The sequence below is a fragment of the Microtus pennsylvanicus genome, chromosome 3 (genome assembly GCF_037038515.1).
Source record: "Microtus pennsylvanicus isolate mMicPen1 chromosome 3, mMicPen1.hap1, whole genome shotgun sequence".
NCBI lineage: Eukaryota > Metazoa > Chordata > Mammalia > Rodentia > Cricetidae > Microtus > Microtus pennsylvanicus.
The window spans coordinates 61046520-61065917 of NC_134581.1; the positions used below are offsets into that span (position 1 = coordinate 61046520).

General features: G+C 48.4%; 1 protein-coding gene across 3 annotated transcripts in view; it reads right to left on the bottom strand.

Annotated features, from left to right (window-relative positions):
* Nucleotides 1–6928: 6928 nt before the first annotated feature.
* Nucleotides 6929–19398, bottom strand: part of Gramd2a (GRAM domain containing 2A) — a 39429-nt gene continuing 26959 nt past the window's right edge. The window contains exons 2-12 of one of the 3 annotated variants that reach the window (XM_075965648.1): nucleotides 17833–17925; nucleotides 16603–16660; nucleotides 16196–16271; nucleotides 15540–15643; nucleotides 14776–14874; nucleotides 14458–14529; nucleotides 13760–13822; nucleotides 12196–12340; nucleotides 11858–11954; nucleotides 9324–9428; nucleotides 6929–9102 (exon numbers count right to left, since the gene is read on the bottom strand). In XM_075965648.1, the coding sequence (XP_075821763.1) occupies nucleotides 9099–9102; nucleotides 9324–9428; nucleotides 11858–11954; nucleotides 12196–12340; nucleotides 13760–13822; nucleotides 14458–14529; nucleotides 14776–14874; nucleotides 15540–15643; nucleotides 16196–16271; nucleotides 16603–16660; nucleotides 17833–17925 (916 nt within the window). In that variant the 3' untranslated portion in view covers nucleotides 6929–9098. The other 2 variants (XM_075965649.1, XM_075965650.1) reach the window with 2 other exon arrangements.

Here is a 19398-nt window from a genome sequence, read left to right on the forward strand (position 1 = left end):
GGCCGGTCTTTCATTGGTTAATGGCTACTTCTAAAATCTATGAAGAGAAAAGTCTATGCAAATCTTTTGCCTGTTTTCTATTGGACCATTTGGGTTTTGCCATTGATGTCTATAACTAACCTCTTTACATTTAGTTATTGTTGCTGTTGTGTGTGGTGTGTGCACAGTGCACATGAATGCCATGGATGTGTGTGGCGGTTAGAGGACAGCTTTGCGGAGTCACTCCCAGGGCGCAAACACAGGTTGTCAGACGCGTGTGACAGTTTATCCCCTGAGCTATACGCCCAGTCCTCCAGCCTCATTTTTAAAGTACTTTATTTACTTCGTATTGCCGAGAGTGTACTTGACGCGGGGGTGGTGTGCACATGCCCCTGCACATGTGAAACCCAGAGCAAACTCTGTCGAGTTTTTCCACCCTGACGTGGCTTCCAGAGTCCAAGTGCAAATGGTTAAGGCTTGTACAGCAAGCACCTTTACCTACTAGGCAGCTCTCCGGCCTCTTCTCACTCCACAACGTGGCCGGTATTCCAGAGTCATGTAGATGGTTTCTCTGTTTCCTAGCCATAAATGTCCTTTCCCAACTTCTGCAGCCAGAAATGGCTCTTGTTCCAGCTCCTCACCTTCAGGTACAGCAAAGTGTCGCTCGCTTCAGAGGACTTTCTTGATGACCCTGTCTGAAGCTAGTTTCTCCTTACCTTACATCAATTTTTCCTTCATGGAACCCAACATCAAGCTATAGTTACCCTGGCTGTTTGCCTATTAATCAGAACTCACCTTTATGTGGAATTTAAGTTAAACGTATTTAGAACACGACATTACCTGGCATGGCTGCCACTGCATCCCCAGTACCTAGCATGCTGGCACATGGTCTGGACTCAATAATATTTGTTGACTGAATACACTACTAGAAGGGGGCATTGTTGGAAAAAAGAAAAGGTTGATATGGTCCAGCAAGAGGGCTGGTGGGTGAGCTGCTTGCTACATAAGCCTGTCAACCTGAGTTCCATCCCCAAAGCAGACACACACACCATAAGAAAACACATTTGAGGACTGGAGAGATGGCTCAGTGGTTAAGAGCACTGGCTGCTCTTCCAGAGGTCATGAGCTCAATTCCCAGGAACCACATGGTGGCTCACAACCATATGTAATGAGACCTGGCACCCTCTTCTGGTATGTGGGTATACATACATGGAGGCAGAATGTTGTATACATAATAAATAAATAAATCTAATAAAAAAAAACTTAAAAAAAAACACTTTTGATTAAGTTAAGAATGTGCTCTGAGTCAGGCAGAGTGGCACATACCTGAAATCCCAGCACACAGGAGGCTGCTTCAGGAAGACAGAGTTCAAGGGCAGCCTCCAAGATGCAGCCAGACACTGTATCTAAAGAAATTTGAGTGGGGTGGGAAGACAGCTCAGTGGACGGATCTGAGCTCAGATCCTCAGGTCCAGTAGCAGGAATGTCCCAGTGCTCCCACGAGGAGATGAAAGGCAGGGACCAGAGGATCCCAGAAGCAGACAGGCCAGCTAGCTTGACACATGCAGGAGAGGAAGAACAAAGAGACCCGGCCTTTCGTTTATTGTTTTGGTTTGGGTTTTTTTTGGGGGGGGTTTTGTTTTGTTTTGTTTTTTGATTTTTTTTAAAGTTGATGGACTTTTGGCTCTTTTTCTTTTTTTATATTTATTTATTTATTATGGATACAATATTCTGTTTGTATATATATGCCTGCTAGAAGAGGACACTAGACCTCATTACAGATGGTTGTGAGCCACCATGTGGTTGCTGGGAATCGAACTCGGGTCCTTTGGAAGAGCACACAGTGCTCTTAACCGCTGAGCCATCTCTCCAGCCCCTGTTTTTTGGTTTTTCGAGACAGGGTTTCTCTGCGGCTTTGGAACCTGTCCTGGAACTAGCTCTTGTAGACCAGGCTGGTCTCGAACTCACAGAGATCCGCCTGCCTCTGCCTCCCGAGTGCTAGGATTAAAGGTGTGCGCCACCACCGCCCGGCTTGGGTTGGTTTTTTGAGACAGGGTTTTTCTGTGTTTCCCTGACTATTCTGGGACTCTCTCTATAGACCAGAAGACCAGGCTGGCCTCAGACTCACAGAGAGCCACCTGCCTCTGCCTCCCGAGTGCTGGGATTAAAGGCGTGCGCCATCACCTGCAAGCAACCCTGTCTTAAATAAAGCGGGAAGCAAGGTTTGGCCCTGAGCTTGTCCTCTCCTCTCCATACACCGCACAGCACACGCACACCCACATTCATACACATGAATTTGTGCATGTGCACATACACAAAAAATTAACAGAATTTAATTTTTTATTTTTTTATTTTTTTTGGATTTTTCGAGACAGGGTTTCTCCGTAGCTTTTTGGTTCCTGTCCTGGAACTAGCTCTTGTAGACCAGGCTGGCCTCGAACTCACAGAGATCCGCCTGCCTCTGCCTCCGGAGTGCTGGGATTAAAGGCGTGCGCCACCAACGCCCGGCAATTTTTTTATTTTTAAAAAAGTAAACTGCGTATGTTGGCATCCACTTATAATTTCAGCACCCAGGAGGCTAAGGCAGGAGGATTTCTATGAGCTCAAAGCTAGCCTGGGCTACATGAGCTCTAGGCCAGTCTGAGTTAGCCAGCAAGATTCTGTCTCAAGAAATTAAAATAAATAATTGAAAATACAAATTTTAAAAGAAATACTTTTTTACTTTTAATTTTTGTATCTGTATATAGAGGTGTGAATGTATTTGTTCATATGGGTGTACGTAGGTGCACATGTATGTTCATATGGGTGTACATGGGTGCATGTGTATGTTCATATGGGTGTACATGGGTGCATGTGTATGTTCATATGGGTGTACATGGGTGCATGTGTGTGTTCATATGGGTGTACATGGCTGCATGTGTGTGTTCTTATGGGTGTACATGGGTGCATGTGTATGTTCATGTGGGTGTACATGGGTGCATGTGTATGTTCATATGGGTGTACATGGGTGCATGTGTATGTTCATATGGGTGTACATGGCTGCATGTGTATGTTCATATGGGTGTACATGGCTGCATGTGTGTGTTCATGTGGGTGTACATGGGTGCATGTGTATGTTCATGTGGGTGTACATGGGTGCATGTGTATGTTCATATGGGTGTACATGGGTGCATGTGTGTGTTCATATGGGTGTACATGGGTGCATGTGTGTGTTCATATGGGTGTACATGGGTGCATGTGTGTGTTCATATGGGTGTACATGGGTGCATGTGTGTGTTCATGTGGGTGTACATGGGTGCATGTGTGTGTTCATATGGGTGTACATGGGTGCATGTAGTGTTCATATGGGTGTACATGGGTGCATGTGTATGTTCATATGGGTGTACATGGCTGCATGTGTGTGTTCATGTGGGTGTACATGGGTGCATGTGTATGTTCATGTGGGTGTACATGGGTGCATGTGTATGTTCATATGGGTGTACATGGGTGCATGTGTGTGTTCATATGGGTGTACATGGGTGCATGTGTGTGTTCATATGGGTGTACATGGGTGCATGTGTGTGTTCATATGGGTGTACATGGGTGCATGTGTGTGTTCATGTGGGTGTACATGGGTGCATGTGTGTGTTCATATGGGTGTACATGGGTGCATGTAGTGTTCATATGGGTGTACATGGGTGCATGTGTATGTTCATGTGGGTGTACATGGGTGCATGTGTGTGTTCATATGGGTGTACATGGGTACATGTAGTGTTCATATGGGTGTACATGGGTGCATGTGTATGTTCATATGGGTGTACATGGCTGCATGTGTATGTTCATGTGGGTGTACATGGGTGCATGTAGTGTTCATGAGTGTACATGGCTGCATGTGTATGTTCATATGGGTGTACATGGGTGCATGTGTATGTTCATGTGGGTGTACATGGGTGCATGTGTATGTTCATATGGGTGTACATGGGTACATGTAGTGTTCATGAGTGTACATGGCTGCATGTGTATGTTCATATGGGTGTACATGGGTGAATGTGTGTATCATATGGATGTACACAGATGAAGGTATGTGTTCATAGTGTATACATGAGTGAATGTATGTATTCATAGGGTGTACATGTGTGTATGAAAGACAAAGATCAATATTAGGGGTCTTCCTTGATGACTCTCCACCTTTAATAGATAGATAGATAGATAGATAGATAGATAGATAGATAGATAGATAGAGTGAGTGTGTGTGTATGTGTGTGTTCTTTTTTTTAAGATTTATTTATTATGTATACAATGTTCTGCCTGCAGGCCAGAAGTTGGCACCAGATTTTATTACAGGTGGTTGTGAGCCACCATGTGGTTGCTGGGAATTGAACTCAGGACTTCTGGAAGAACAATTAATGCTCTTAACAGCTGAGCCATCTCTCCAGCGTGTGTGTATGTGTGTGTGTGTGCACGCACACTACATGCACTCAGGAGCCTGTAGCAGTCAGAAGAGATATCATATCCCTTGGAACTAAAGTTACAGACAGTAGTTAGCCACCATGTGGGTGCTGGGAAGTGAACCTAGGTCCTGTGCAAGAAAGAACAAGTTCTCTTAACCACTGAGCCATCTCTCCATCCCCTCTTCACCTTAAAACTTTGTAAAGCACGTATTTATTGTGTATATGTATGTGCATGCAGACACATGCCATGATACGTGTCTGGAAATCAAAGGACAACTTGTTGGAGCTGGTTCTCTGCTTCCACCACTGGGGCCCAGGGAACACACTCAGGCTGTCAGATGAGATGGCCAGCACCTTCCCCCGAGCCATCTTTCCAGACTCTCTGCTTTGTTCGGTCTTTTAAATATTTATTTTTATTCTATGTGTATGTGTTTTGCCTACATGTATGTATGTGCACCATGTGTGTGCCTGGCTGCCCTCAGAGGCCAGGAAAGGACATGAGATCTGCTGGAATTGGAGTTACAGATAGTTGTGAGCCATCTCTTGTGATGTTGGGAATCTAGCCTGGGTCCCCTGCAGAAGGAGCAAGCGGTCTCAGGCTCTGAGCCATCGCTTGAGTGCGCCACTGTATTTTTTGAGGTCTCTGCAAACCGAGAGTTTATTCAGTCGGCTAGTTTGGTGAGGTCCAGGGATTGCTTATCTCTGTTTTCCTCCATGCTGGGTTGCCAGATTGATGCCCTCAGTTTTTACATGTTTTCTGGAAATCTGAACTCAGATCCTCATAGGGTTTGGGTGGTGGGTTTTTTTGTTTGTTTGTTTTTGTTTTTTTTAAATATTTATTTATTATGTCTACAATATTCTGTCTGCATGTATGCTTGCAGGCCAGAAGAGGGCACCAGGCCCCATTACAGATGGTTGTGAGCCACCATGTGGTTGCTGGGAATTGAACTCAGGACCTTTAGAAGAACAGGCAATGCTCTTAACCGCTGAGCCATCTCTCCAGCCCTGGGTGGTGTTTTTGTTTTGTTTTATTTTGTCTTTGTGTAGCCCTGGCTATCCTGGTACTCGATTTGTAGACCAGGCTGGCCTCACTCAGAGATCTGCCTGTCTCTGCCTCCCAATTACTGGGATTAAAGGTGTGCGCCACCACTGCCCAGCATCAGATTCTCATGTTTGCATGGCAGGTACTGTACTGACTTAGCCATCCCCACCACTCAAATCATAATTAAAAAATTATTTTAGCTGGGCAGTGATGGTACACATCTTTAATTCCAGGAAAACCAGGCAGATGTCTGTGAGTTCAAGGTCAGCCTGGTCTACAGAGTGAATTCCAAAACAGCTAGGGCTGCATAGAGAAACCTTGTCTTGAAAAACAAACAAACAAACAAAATTTATATGTATTGGTGTTTTGCCCGCCTGTGGACATCAGAAGAGGGTATTAGATGCCCTGCAATTGGATTAACAGATGGTTGTGAACCACCCTGTGGGTTCTGGGACTTGAACCCAGATCTCCTGAAAGAGCAGGCTGGTGCTCTTAACTATTAAGCCACCTTCCAATCCCATATAAATATTTAAAAAGTGTTATGATAACAGTTGGAGTTTAGATGTCCCAGACTGTCACTTATAGAAGAGACCACAGGAGTTTTCTGGCTTGAACTTCCATACACCGGGAGAGATGGCTCTCTGGCTGCAAAGGACCCAGGTTCAGTTCCCAGAACCCTATAACTGTTTTTTTTTGTTGTTTGTTTTGTTTTTTTTGTTTTTTGTTTTTTCGAGACAGGGTTTCTCTGTGGCTTTGGAGCCTGTCCTGGAACTAGCTCTGTAGACCAGGCTGGTCTCGAACTCACAGAGATCCGCCTGCCTCTGCCTCCCGAGTGCTGGGATTAAAGGCATGCGCCACCATCGCCCGGCAGAACCCTATAACTGTTGTTGACTCTTCCAGGGGATCCAATGCCTTCTTCTGCCTGTGGACACTGAACTCATGTGATTTGTAGGAATACATTCAGATAAACACTCATACATATAAAAATAACTAAAATCTCAAAAAAATCATGATAAAAATGGAGACTGGAGAGATGGCTCGGTGAAGTGCTTGCCACACAAGCATGATGGCCTGAGGTCAAGCCTACCATATAAAAAGCCAGGGATTGGCGGGTGGTGGTGGTGCGCACCTTTACGGCAGATCTCTGTGAGTTGGAGGCCAGCCTGGTCTACAGGAACTAGTTCCAGGTCAGGCTCCCAAGCTACAGAGAAACCCTGTCTCAAAAAAACAAAAACAAGTCAGGTATGGTGGAGTGTGGAGTGTGCGTATAACTGTAGCACTGGGGCGGTGGAATCAGGAGCACCACTAAGGCTGTCTAGGCCAGTCTAGTCTACTCTCATCCGATTGCAGGCATTGAGAGACCTGTCTCAAGGTAGTTGGTGCCTGAGGAACAATACCCAAAGTTGTCTTCTGGCTTAAACACACACACACACACACACACACACCCATGATAAAAGTGAACTTCCATACCACAGAACACTAGAAAAATCAAGATTTTATTTTTTAAAAAAAACATTATTTTCAGTCCCATTTTTTTAAAGTTCAGAGGCTAATGCCATGGTGGAACAACCCACTCTTGTTGAACCAGACCCTCTGGGAATCAGAAGAGCATTAGCCAGTGTAGTGGGGAACAGTCACGGCAGACAGGCAGACCCTCCAGAGGAGCTGGGTATGGGGATAGAAGGGTGAAGGAAAGAACAACCCTCCAGAGGGATGGACACACCTGTATCACTCAAGGCCCCGGCCCCAAGTTTACCTCCAAAGCCAGCTACCCTACAGCCTGTCTCCTGCCCTTTCTGAGCCTTGATCTGGCTGGAGACCAGGTTTTCCACGGCATGTTGGCACGGCCTGTGACTTGGCACACCTCTCATGAACCCTGGCTCAACCTAGCAAGGCTTAGAGAATGGATTTGTTCTCCCATCTTCTGGCAGGGACCACAGAGGGAAAGTCCCGGGGCAATGAGAATTGTTTCCATGAAAATTTGATGGGAAATTATGATGGGGAGTGGTTAAGACAAAGAGGATGGGCATTGAAGGATGGGCATTTGACGGGGTGGCCCTGGGAGGAGAACCAAGGGGACACTGGGTTTCACCTGAGATGTAAAGATTTGGTACAAACAACATACAAGGCTGGGCTCTATATTCAGTTCCAGAACTTACAACAGGGGGATGATGCAGAGACCTCTAGTCCGAGCTCAGGGAGTTGTCACCTACTGTCCTTTGTCCTCAATGAGACAATCACAGCTCTGCAGTGATTTCCACCTGGGTTTCCTCCCCCAGCTAACCTCCCGGCATCAGACGGGGAAACAGTGGCTATTCCTAGTGCCACCCCACCCACCACCTGTGCCTTCCCATGATACCTCCAGCTTCCTCCCTAAGGCCCTTCTAGAACCGTCTAAAGCACTGTCTTAGCAGATGAGAGTCCTGAGGAGATGAACCAGAGTTCTTTTAAGAGAAGAGTAGACAGGGGAAGATTCTTTATGGCAAAAAAATCAGGAGGCACCCATCTCATTACCTCCCATCTTCTTCCCAAGGGGTCGGAGAGATCATTTTACCTGGTCTCTCACTGAACCTGTCCCACCCGGATACCTCTATCTTATTTATGATTACCGGATCATACAGACTGGCTAGCCTATGGACCACAGGTAACATAAGTGAGCTCTGCCAAGATGTGGCCCAACACTGTCAGATCCCACCGTCCAGCCAAGCTGCCCTGGAAGTGCAGTTGGCCATGCAGGAAGTAGGCCAGTAGCTGGACCTCAAATTCCTCACTGTTCCGTTGCTTATATCCAGGACCTTGGAAATGTCTGTGACCACTGGGAATAGACCTAGTACCAAATACCAAAGTCTCTATTCCACCTGTCATACGAAAGTGAGGGCTGTTGCAGAATTCTGGGACCTCCAATCTCAGCCCCGCCCCGATCCTCTCCTGCAGAAAGCCTCTTTCCAAGTTCCTGGCCAGCCCAGAGCCCCAGCTCAGCTAAGAGCACTAAGTTTGGTCTCTTGCTAACCCCCTGCTGTGTGCTCTGTTCTCTACAGTCCAACTTTCTCACAGGTGAGAAAGTACCTGGCTCCATGCAGAGAAGTCCTGAGGGCTCCAGAGCAAAGATTCTGAGAGGCCCACGTGAGATCACAGGGTGTGGGGAAGCAGCAGAGCTCACAGAGACAGGCTGTGCCTCTGTCACTCCCCGAACCCCCACATCCCCCTACACTCACTGGAGTGTGTCATGTGACAGCAAGCAGCAATCCAGGTATCAAAGCATGCCCTTTGTCCCTGGAGGAGGCCCCCAGGGTTCTGTCAGTGTGCCAAAACCACTGCTCTCAAAAAAACAAGTTAATATGTTTTCTATCATTTAAGTGGTTGCTGAGGCTTAGTGTACAGAACTCCTCAACTGACTAAAAAACAAAATATCTAACATTTTGTTTGAGTCCAAAAACTGTAGAAGCCAGTTAATCTGTAAACAGGTACTTCAGATCACTCACTGGGAGAAGAAGTGTTGGGGGAGGGGCTGGAGGAAAGATCTAGAATATTGTCCTTCATACTCGTTCTCAGCATAGCTGCAGTATATATAAACCCCAGGAATCGTTGGTAGAGACAGCACCCAGAGCATCCTTGGACAAGGTGTGGGGATGAAGACCAAGCGACTGTTACCTGCACACAAGAAAGATGCTCAGATCAGAGGGACGGTCCAGAGACCCTGCTCCCCTTGAGTGTGGGCCAGAGTGAGATCTGGTACCCTGCACACATACCCAACCCTGCTTAGGGCTATCAAGCCAGTTCAAAACAGAGCCACGTTCAATCAGGGCTGTGGCAGCCTGGCCCTGACCTTCTACCCTTAATCCCAAAGGCATTAGGAAGAGAAAGGGCCTCACCTGTGCCCTGGGAGTGGCCTGCCCCAGTTCAAGGAACATAACTGCTGTTCCAGCCGGGAGATGCGGAATGCCAGATAGGATGAGGACATCACTAAGAAGCAGATCCTGGAGAAACAGGAGCAGTGAGGGGGTGACTCTGGTTCTTCATTCTCTCTCTCTCTCTCTCTCTCTCTCTCTCTCTCTGTCTCTCTCTGTCTCTCTCTCTCTGTCTCTCTCTCTCTCTCTCTGTGTGTGTGTGTGTGTGTGTGTGTGTGTGTGTGTGTGTGTGTGTGTGCATCCACAGAGGCCAGAAGAGGGCACCAGTTCATCTAGAACTGGAGTTATGAGTGGTTGCAAGCGTCTGACACGGGCATTAGGAAACAGAACTGCATAAGGAAGGCAAGCAGGCTTAACTGCTGAGCCAGCTCTTCAGCCCCTGGTTTGCTTTGTTGAGACAGGGTTACATTACGTGCAGCCCAGGCTGGCCTCAAAAGTGATATGTAGTCAAGGATGGCCTTGAAGTCTTGAGCCTTCTGTTTCTAGTCCCAATTGCTAGGGTTATAGGCACATGCCGTCGTGCCTCATCTATACGGTGCTGGGGATCAAACCCAGGGCTTTGTGTCTACTACAGCAGTACTCTACAACTGAGCTACACCTCCATATGCTTTTTTAGTTTAGCTTAGTTTTGTCTTAAGGCAGTCTAAATACATAGCCCAGGCAGGCCTGGAACTTACTAAGCAGTCCAGACTGAACTCAACTCCATGATCCTCCTACCTTAGCCTCAAAGCTACAGCATGGGATTACAGGCGTGTGCATCAAGGGCCACCTAGGAGTTGAGCCTTTCTCCTGAAGAAAGGGCATTAGTGGAGGCTCACCAGAAACAGCAAGAACACTTTCCTGTTCTCCAAACTAGAGGGTTTAAAGAGCCCTTTGCTCCTATGCATTAAATAGGCCTGGCATCATTCTTCTTAAAGGCCACAGGAATGGCCTGAGACTTTTCATCGCAGAAACATCCTTACAGTTAGCAAGAATTCTATCTAGGCCCTTCAGCTGAGCCACAGAGGAAACCAGTCAAAACGATTTTCTTTCTTTCTTTCTTTCTTTTTTTCTTTCTTTCTTTCTTTCTTTCCTCCTTGGTTTTTCCTACAGCTCCTCCGGGGGCCATTAAGGTGATGTCAGTCTCTAAGCCGTCCCATTCCCCTATAGAGGCTGGGGCTGAAAATCAACCTAGACGGCAGAGACAGAGGACGTGGGTGATGAAGGGTTAACAATCTAAAAGCCTTGGGTGGGTTGAGATGCTCCAGACAGGAACATTGACTTGACTGAGAACACCTGTGGGAGTATCTGAGCTCCACAGGCTAACCTCACTGGTATCTCCCACTTCCAGACTTCAGGGGCACTGACCTGCTGATGGACTCTCCCATCCCAAAGCTCCCCCTTTTCTACTCTATTAAGCCCCAAGACCCCCATGCCACACAGACACAGTCTCACTTCCACAGAGAAGATGCAGCCCTTCAGCTGTCCTGATTAAAGAACAATTCTGTTTCTGGAGGTGCCCATCTTTTTACCCTGTAGTTCCATGTTGCCTCCATGAACCCCATCTAACATTTGGTGTCCAAACCAGCTGGATGTTTCAGGATCCCACATCCCAGCCCCTCTCATCTCAGTCCCTTTTCTGAGACCCATATCACATAGCATATGGCCCCTTGCCAATTTACTAGGGCTTAACAGCCACCAGTCTCAACTCGAAACCTCTGGGTTTTTGGCCGGCAAAGTAAATCAATGTGGGTCTTTCCCCTCATCTGCCTCCCCCTCTCTCCCCGACTCCTGTTACTGTCTTCTGTTCTCCAAAGCAGAGGCCCTTTGCCAATTGTCTACTGGACTGCATGCACCACCAATTCAGCGGAAGGTAAGGCCTGGCTAATATCTGGAAGTGTACCAGACCCAGGCCCTCCACAATTCTGGGAGTTCCTAGACTTTGGCCACATGACTTTCATAAACAGGGGATGCCCTCTTCTGCAGATGCGGCTCCTCCCTTCAGCCACCTCTGACCCTAGGCAATGACTATAGCCTCTTTCTCCCCAGGCTAGTTCAAATGAGAGACCCTGCCTCCATATAGAAGTTGGAAAGCGATCAGGAAAGACATTTACAATGTTAATGTTAACCTTTGGCCTTCATGGGCACAGGTATATACATGCAATCACATACATTTGAACATGCATGTATATATACACATGTTATTTAAAAAAAAAAAAGAATAAGGAGAGACTAGTATTTCTCTCAGTTATCTGATAGCTCCCCAAGCCTGGGCAGCAACTTTTCCTTTTCTCAACAGTTTACCCTTGCCCCTTGCCATAGCACTGCCTGAGGTCTGAATACAGGGACTCAGACATAAAGCTGGGAGATTGGGTCACGAGACCTTCAGAGCTCGGAGTTGCTCTGGACCGTCCCCTTGGATCTAGGTAACAGTCAACCCTCTAAAACGCCCGTTAAACCATAATCACCATGACGACTGCCACTCTGGGTTACAGACCTCGCTTGGTATAGACACTTACATCACAAAGATGACTTTGAGAAGCCGAGAATCCCACAGCCTCAATTCCTGGTCCATGGTGGGCTCTTCCTCCAATGCATCTTCCTCACAGATGGCCTCTGCAATGGGAGAGCAGCTAGGCATCTTCTTGGGGCACTCGGGGTCCCAACCAGAGTGGGGCAGCTCCCCCTCCCTTCATGTGCTGAAGCTGCTTGGGCTCTTGGATTTTCCATATGGATTTGGAGAAAGAAAGAAACAGCTCTCAGAAGCCTGGCTGGCCATGCGGGGCTCTTTGCATAGAAGTGAGAAAAAGGGTGAAGACTCTGCAAGCAGTTGCCACAGACAAGATCCTGAACTCACCAGACCCTGGAGGCTTTCTGGAGGGGAAGCAGCTATCTGTGGAGTCTGTAGGTATCCGAGAGACACAAGAGATGTTGTCGGGGAGTGACAGGGAAGCGGAGGCTGGGCACACTTTTCTCCACTTCATCTCAGGGATAAGGACTTCCTGTGGAGAAGACGGACCATGAGCATCCTTGGTCCTAAGGAGCCCACTCCAGGGTTATCAAGACTTTCTCCAGATGCCTCCTCAGGAGAGGACTATAGCAACAGCATGTCTCTTCTGGAAACTCCCTGGCTATATCATCCTTTGGTCAGAAAACATCTTTTAAGTATTATTAACTGTAATTATGCCATTCACTATTACTACTGAAAATACATTTGGTTGAATTTTATGTCATTTTAAATAATTTCATACGTACACAATGCACCATAACCATTTGTTACCCTCTCTTAATATTTTTTTTTTCTCTTAACATTTTCACTCTTGCCCCAGCTGGTCCTTTTCGTCTTAGCGTCTTGTCCCTGCCTCCTTTCACACCTATTGCTTCATGGTTGTTGTTTTTGATCCACTGAGTTTTTGATTTGGTTGTATGAGCATGGGCAACTTAAAACACTGAAGAAAATGGAACCCCTTCCCCCAAACAATATGTCTGAAGACCACAGTGAAGAAGTACAGTGGTCATCTTCGGTCAGACAACCTGAGTACGTGCTCAGATCTGAGCTCAAAACTGCCTCAGATGGTACAAATTATGGCTTATTTAACCTAGATCCTAACTCTGAACAAGCCACTGACCTTGGCAGAGGTGAATATGGTTCCAATCAATACCAAAGGAAACAATGACTTCTCCCCCTGGCATGATACTCTGTATACTGCATGCCGGACTAAATGCTTCATGGTTACTGAGGAAATCTAAACACTTCGAGGTCACCGACACTTCATCTCTGCCCTCAAAACTCAACTGAACCTACACAGGGCCTCAGCTCCCGAAGGAAAGCAGAAGTCTGGGTTGTCAGGGACAGCTTTGGGGTTCTTTTTTTTTTTTTAATGTATTCATTTTGCTTGTATGTGTGTGTGTGTGTGTTTTGCCTGCTTGTATTTGTCTGTCTGTGTTTTGCCTGTTGTATTGTGTGTTTTGCTTGATGTATATGTGTGTGTCATTTGCCTGCTTGTATTTGTGTGTGTGTGTTTTGCCTGCTTGTATGTCCTCTGCAAGAGCAGCAACCACTCTTAACCACAGAGTGTTCATAACCACAGAACCACCTCCCCAGCCTCTGACTTCAGAGTTCTTGTCTAAGGACATGTCTGTGGCTTTGAAAGTCCTCCTTCCTCTGAGAAAAGAAAGAGGATGGATGACTGGCTTGGCATCCATTTGGTTTGGGACTCAGCCCAGCCAGTGCTTGGGGACATACTTCTGTCAGAGTCGGCAAATCTGCTGAGGCCCTGTGCTCCACAAGGCATGCAGTCTAGGAGCCCCTTACCAGTGTGGCCACCGGCTCCAGAACCCGTACCCTAATTCTACATGGTGGCCCTAAGGTTTTGGAGCCCCGCTCCCTCGCAGGCCCTGGCTCCAGCCTCAGCTCTCACCGGAGACTCGCACTCCGCCTCCTCGGGGCACTTCCTCACACTCAGACTCTTCTTGCTGGAAGGCTGGGGAGGAGAGGGGAGAAACAGGCGAGATCAAACACGGGGAGGCCCCACAAACACGCTGCCTGTGTTGGGTGGAGCCCAGGTCAGAGTTTCTGCACAGTGGGGAATTGGGAGTGTTTTGTACTACTGTAGGGGAGCAAATCCCAAGCAACTCATTTTCCATGCCCCTGTCCCCACCCTACTTCCCTTTCTTCACCTTGGCCAGAGGGTGCACTGAGAAGCAGCCATACGCCCCTGTATCTCTACACTTAGAAAGCATAGGTGGGGACACACCAAGACTGGCCAAAAAGATATGCCAATGCTGGGTGGTGGTGGTGCACACCTTTAATCCCAGCACTCAGGGAGGTAGAGGCAGGTGGATCTCTGTGAGTTCAAGGCCAGCCTGGTCTACAGAGCTAGTTCCAGGACAGCCAGAGATACACAGAGAAACCCTCTCTCGAAAAACAAAAACAAAACAAAAGATATACCCAGTGATGCAGAGTTTAAGTACAGCCTCTGGTGTATTGAGCTGACAGTAAGTCCCCTCTCTCTGCTCCATTCCTGGTGCTAGAGAGACAGGTTAATCTCCCCGAATTGCCTTCTCCCACGACCTGGGTGCAGACTCCTAGATCAACCTTTGCCTCTGGGTTCCATACCTGCAGGTGGGTGCAGACCCTCCTCAGCACGTCATATACGCTGTCCCGGGAGAGCAGAGACACAAAGATGTACTGGGACATTAAAGGAAACAGAAAGGTCTAGAGTGAGATGGGGCTTCTTGCCGCACCAGCAGACCATGTCCATGGATCAGGGCCAAGCCCAGAAGTGTACGGGGCCGTGAGAACCAAACAAGACCACCTGGAACAGCTACAGAGTAAGAAGTCCAAGTCTGGGAGTAAGCAGGCCGGCATCGGGCCATGAGTGTCTAGAGCTATGGTGGAGAGAAGGAGAAGTTGTTGGCCCAGAGACCCACAGACCTTCTGGCTGGTGTTGGTGGTGATGGCCAGTCCATTGGGAAGGAGTCGCGCCATCTTGTGTTTTTTGATCAATTGCACAGATACCACAGGAATGACCACCTGAGAGAGAGAGAACGAGAGAGAGAGGCGTGCTTCTCTCAGGACTTACCGCCCAAGAAGACAGGCCCTGGGCATTCTGCACTGGAGCAAAGGATAGACACAGCTGGCACTCAGCCAAGAATGCACACCCTGGTGAAGCCTTGCTTGTGTGTGGTAGCAGGGGCCATCTAGGCCTTTGACAGTCTCATTCAGCGCCCCCTTCCAACTATCCCTACTTCTGTGCCCCAGCCTGGATAACACACGCTGCTTCAGATTCTCCTCTGCGCATGATCCCTGTTATCCAGGCTCCAAAGACAATTGTTTCACTACTCACCGAGTCCCCTGAGCTGGCCCTTAATCACACCAGTGACTCTCCCTGAAAATGACACCGCACTCTGACCCTGAAATTATTTCTGAGATACCTGAAGCCAGTATAATTTAGCTGTCCATCGTTCAGGCCAGCAGATGTAGAATCATCTGTGTTTTAGGAGGAGAACTACTTCCCTGAACATGGGATGAGATACCTTGAGGCTACTCATCCAGACAGTGAGAGGCTTCACCATGTGCTGAGGACATGGACAACAGGCATGGCTACTAGAGGCATACCTACAGCAGGAGACCATCCCTCCCCTGGTCCCGGGCAGGGGCCTTCCTGGTTCATAGCAACCCTCACCACTCATGACTACCTTGACATCCTTGCCAAAGAGGCTGGCATGGAAGCAGAGCCAGTTAGGAGAGATATAGAGCCGGCCATGGAGAAGGAGGTCTCTCTGGAGGGCACAGGAACACACTGGGAAGTCAGAGGAGAAAGGATGGCCATGAGGAAGGATAACCCAGAGAAGCCCCAGGTCTGGATCCTCTTACCTTTTCACCTGTCCTCAGACTCTCCTGTCTCCATCCCCAGTCTATCCCACAAGCATGCAAAGGGTCCTTCTGAGAATCCTGAGTGTCCCACTCCACCCCACTAGACTGCTAGATGTTTCCTCTTTCTCCATTGCCCACAAGGTCTGAGCAACTTCCTGTCCAGGTCTCTAGACCCAGATTCCTGTTACCTCAGGAACAGGCTTTACCCTGCCCCAAGAAGAGGATTTAGCTTGTACAAATGTTCCTATGTGCTCAGTGAGGGATCTGGGCAGGGGACAACACTCTGTCTGCAATGAGAGCAGAACAGAAAGAGCTTTCCTCCCACAAACCTGCAGAACTCAACCCTGCATCCCAAACCACGCTGTCTCTCTCCTCAGGCTTTTGAAGAAAGGACCAGCCGCATCGAAGTTGTTCCCACGTGTAAACTAAGCACAAAGGCTCCCAAGAAAGGGGCTGGGTACGCACCAGCCAGGCTCACCTTTGAGAACCATCTCCTCCAAGGGGATGTCTTTAAACAGCTTGTGGTACTGCTGGTTGTATTTGCTCAGTGGTGTCTGCAAACACAAGACCCGGCTTTGAGAGGCTAGCGGTCAGACCACCTCAGGGCCCTGCTCTGGTCACTGGGAGATAATGCTGTTTACCCCTTGGGAAGCAGCAAGGGTGTGAAGGGCTGAGTTCCAAGTCTAGCTTATTTCCTGGTAATGTTGAGTTCTTACAGGGAGCGGTGACTAGAGGGAACACACTATCCCCATCAAGGCAAGGGCTCTCACTCAGGTCTCCTGGGCTTCTGCTAACAGGCCTAGTGGCCAAGAGGCCAATAGTGAATTTGGGCATCCCAGCACACATCCATCAGAGAGCAGACAAAGGTGGCCTCCACACACTTACCCCTTCCCGGCCATACTTCTTTATCTCTTCACCCTTCGAGCCTTCTGACCAGTGTAGGCTGCAAAGGAGACATTCCATTCCAGGGACAAGGAACCCTTGAGTCCGACCCATGTATCCTCAGTGCCAGTTCTGCCCTGGCTTTGAGCCAGAAGATTGGAGCAGAGATTGGCGACTAAGGCCCTTCTCTAAGAAACACAGTAAAACGGTTAAGAACTGCAAGCACGCTGCTCATCTCTGAGGAAGGGCGCTCACGAGGCCGCCTTCCCAAGCAGATTGGAGTGCAACACCCACGAAGGTATGCTTGGCCTGAGCCTCCGTCTCCCACAATGCTGAGGAGCTGCTCAGCCCTGAGCAGCAAAGACACCCCAATTTCTCTAGCCAAGGAGTGAGCAGAGGCACATGCAATGTGGGTTCAGGGACTACAGTCTAAGGGTGTACAAGCCAGAAGCGTTAGACTCACAGCTCCAGGGCCATGATACAGACAGATCTGCCCTCCGTGCGGCCTCCTGGTGCAGCCTGCACCTCCTCACTGAGGCACTCAGCACATTCAACTGACTGGCTGAGGCTACTGAGCAGGAAAGAACTTGATGAAATACAAAGCAGTGCTCTGGCCAGGTTGGCCCAAGGACAGGTGGGCAGGGAGGAGACTGGTAACCTGAGAAGCCTGGTCCCTGCAAGGTCCCAGTGCACTGGGTCAGGCTGGAAGGGTGGGAGGAAGAGACCTCAGTAGGCTATGCTCAGCCTACAAGGTGTGCTAAGGTGTTCTGCCTGACTCAGACCTATGATTCCCCCACCTCTCATATTTATATGTCTTTGTGCATGTGTGTGCATGTGTGTGCATGCGTGTGTGTGTGTGTGTGTGTGTGTGTGTGTGTGAGTGTGTAGGCCAGAGGACAACCTTGAGAGTAACCCTCAAGAACACCATCCACCTCTTTTGAGTCAGGGTCTCTCACCTGTCTGGAGCCCTCCCGTTAGGCTAGGCTGGCTGTCCACAGAGATTCTCCTGTCTCTACCTCCCTGGCACCAGAATTATAAAATCACATCGCCACGATCAGCCTTTTTCTCTCACATGAGCACTGGGGATTGAACTCAGGTCCTCATGCTTGGGAAGACAGGTGCTCTATTGACAAAGGGATCTTTCCAGTCCCTTAATGCCTAGCCACTAGCAGGTCACTTCCTGACAGTCCCCACCCTTCCTAGTCTGAACTTCTGATCGGAAAGGGGCCTTACCTGTCACCTGGGGGCTCCTGGACCTTTTCTGGTTTCTCTGTGCAGGGCGCAGAGCTCTTCAGAGATGCTGTCTTCCCATGCATTTGTTGGTTGCTAGAGGGAAATGTGTCCATGTTAGAAAGAAGACTAAGGGGTATCTTTTCCTATTGGCTTCACTCTGTCCATCCGGAGCAGCTGGTCTGGCCCCTGCCCTTGCTTGATGTACAAGGTAAAGTTGAAGATGTCATAATTTGGAGTCACTTCCACAGGCTGTGCCCATTAACCCAGTGGCCAGCCTTCGGAGAGGGAGCTCATTTTCCCATTTCTAAGCACCGTCCCCACTTCTGCCCATTTGATAGGCCATACTATGTCTGTCACCTTCATTTGCATTTTGTCTACTGGGAGGTGTCTCCCACCCACAGTGTCTTGAAACCTAAAGTTCAGTTAACACCTGGCCCAGAACAAAAGATGTGTCTGTCCACCCTGTTTTAACTTCTAGGCAACTGCTTGCTAGTCCAGGAAGAGTAAAGCCTCCAGCCCCACCCTGGAGGACGGACACAGACGTGTTCATGTTGAAAGTGGAAGTTTCTAAGGTGCCCTGGCAGCTACTGTAAACTATCAGTTTCTGGGAAAGGCTGCAGTGGACAGGGTCCGTTATCAAATGCCGTTAGAGATGCGGAAGGTAGATTCCAGTCAGCCTACAAGGGAGGGCGGCTGCAATGAAGGAGTGGAGCTGCCCCAGACTAGGAAGTGGTGGCCTAAGTCACCTTCAGACAGTGGGAGTACCTCAGCCATGATAGCCAAACTATTTCAAAAATGTCCTTTTTCAGGCTGAGGAGAGAGCTCAGTCTGCAAAGTGCTTCCTTGCAAACATAAAGACCCCAATTCGATCCTCAGAACCCTGTAAAGATTCCAGGCATGGCAGCACAAGACCTGGAGAGGCAGAGATGGGCAGTGGGCTCACTAGGCAATCAGCCAAATCTTTTGGGAAAGGCCAATGAGAGACATAAATAATAAATACATAAGGCGGTCAGCTCCAGAGGAACAGCTTCCACACGTGTGTGCACCCATGGGCTTGTACGACTGCCACACCCACGTGTGCCTCACAGGCACATGCAGACAAACACTTTGTCTTCTTTAAGAGATAGAATTACAGGGGGCTGGAGAGATGGCTCAGAGGTTAAGAGCATTGCCTGCTCTTCCAAGGGTCCTGAGTTCAATTCCCAGCAACCACATGATGGCTCACAACCATCTGTAATGGAGTCTAGTGCCCTCTTCTAGCCTGCAGGCATAAACACAGACAGAATACTGTATACATAATAAATAAATAAAGACTTAAAAAAAAAAGAGAGACAGAATTACAGACTTGGCCTAAGGTCCTCCAGGACCCTCGTAGTTTATCTAGGCTGACAGCCCGCAACCACAACATCATACAGATCAGAAAAAAAAAGTTAACCCTGACAAGGGACAGGCCCTGTCCAGGGTCACAATGTGAAGATCTGTCCACCTCACTCATAACATTGGCCTAGTACCATGTGACCTGGTGACCTATCTCCTCGACCTCATAGAAGGTTTGGCATGTATATC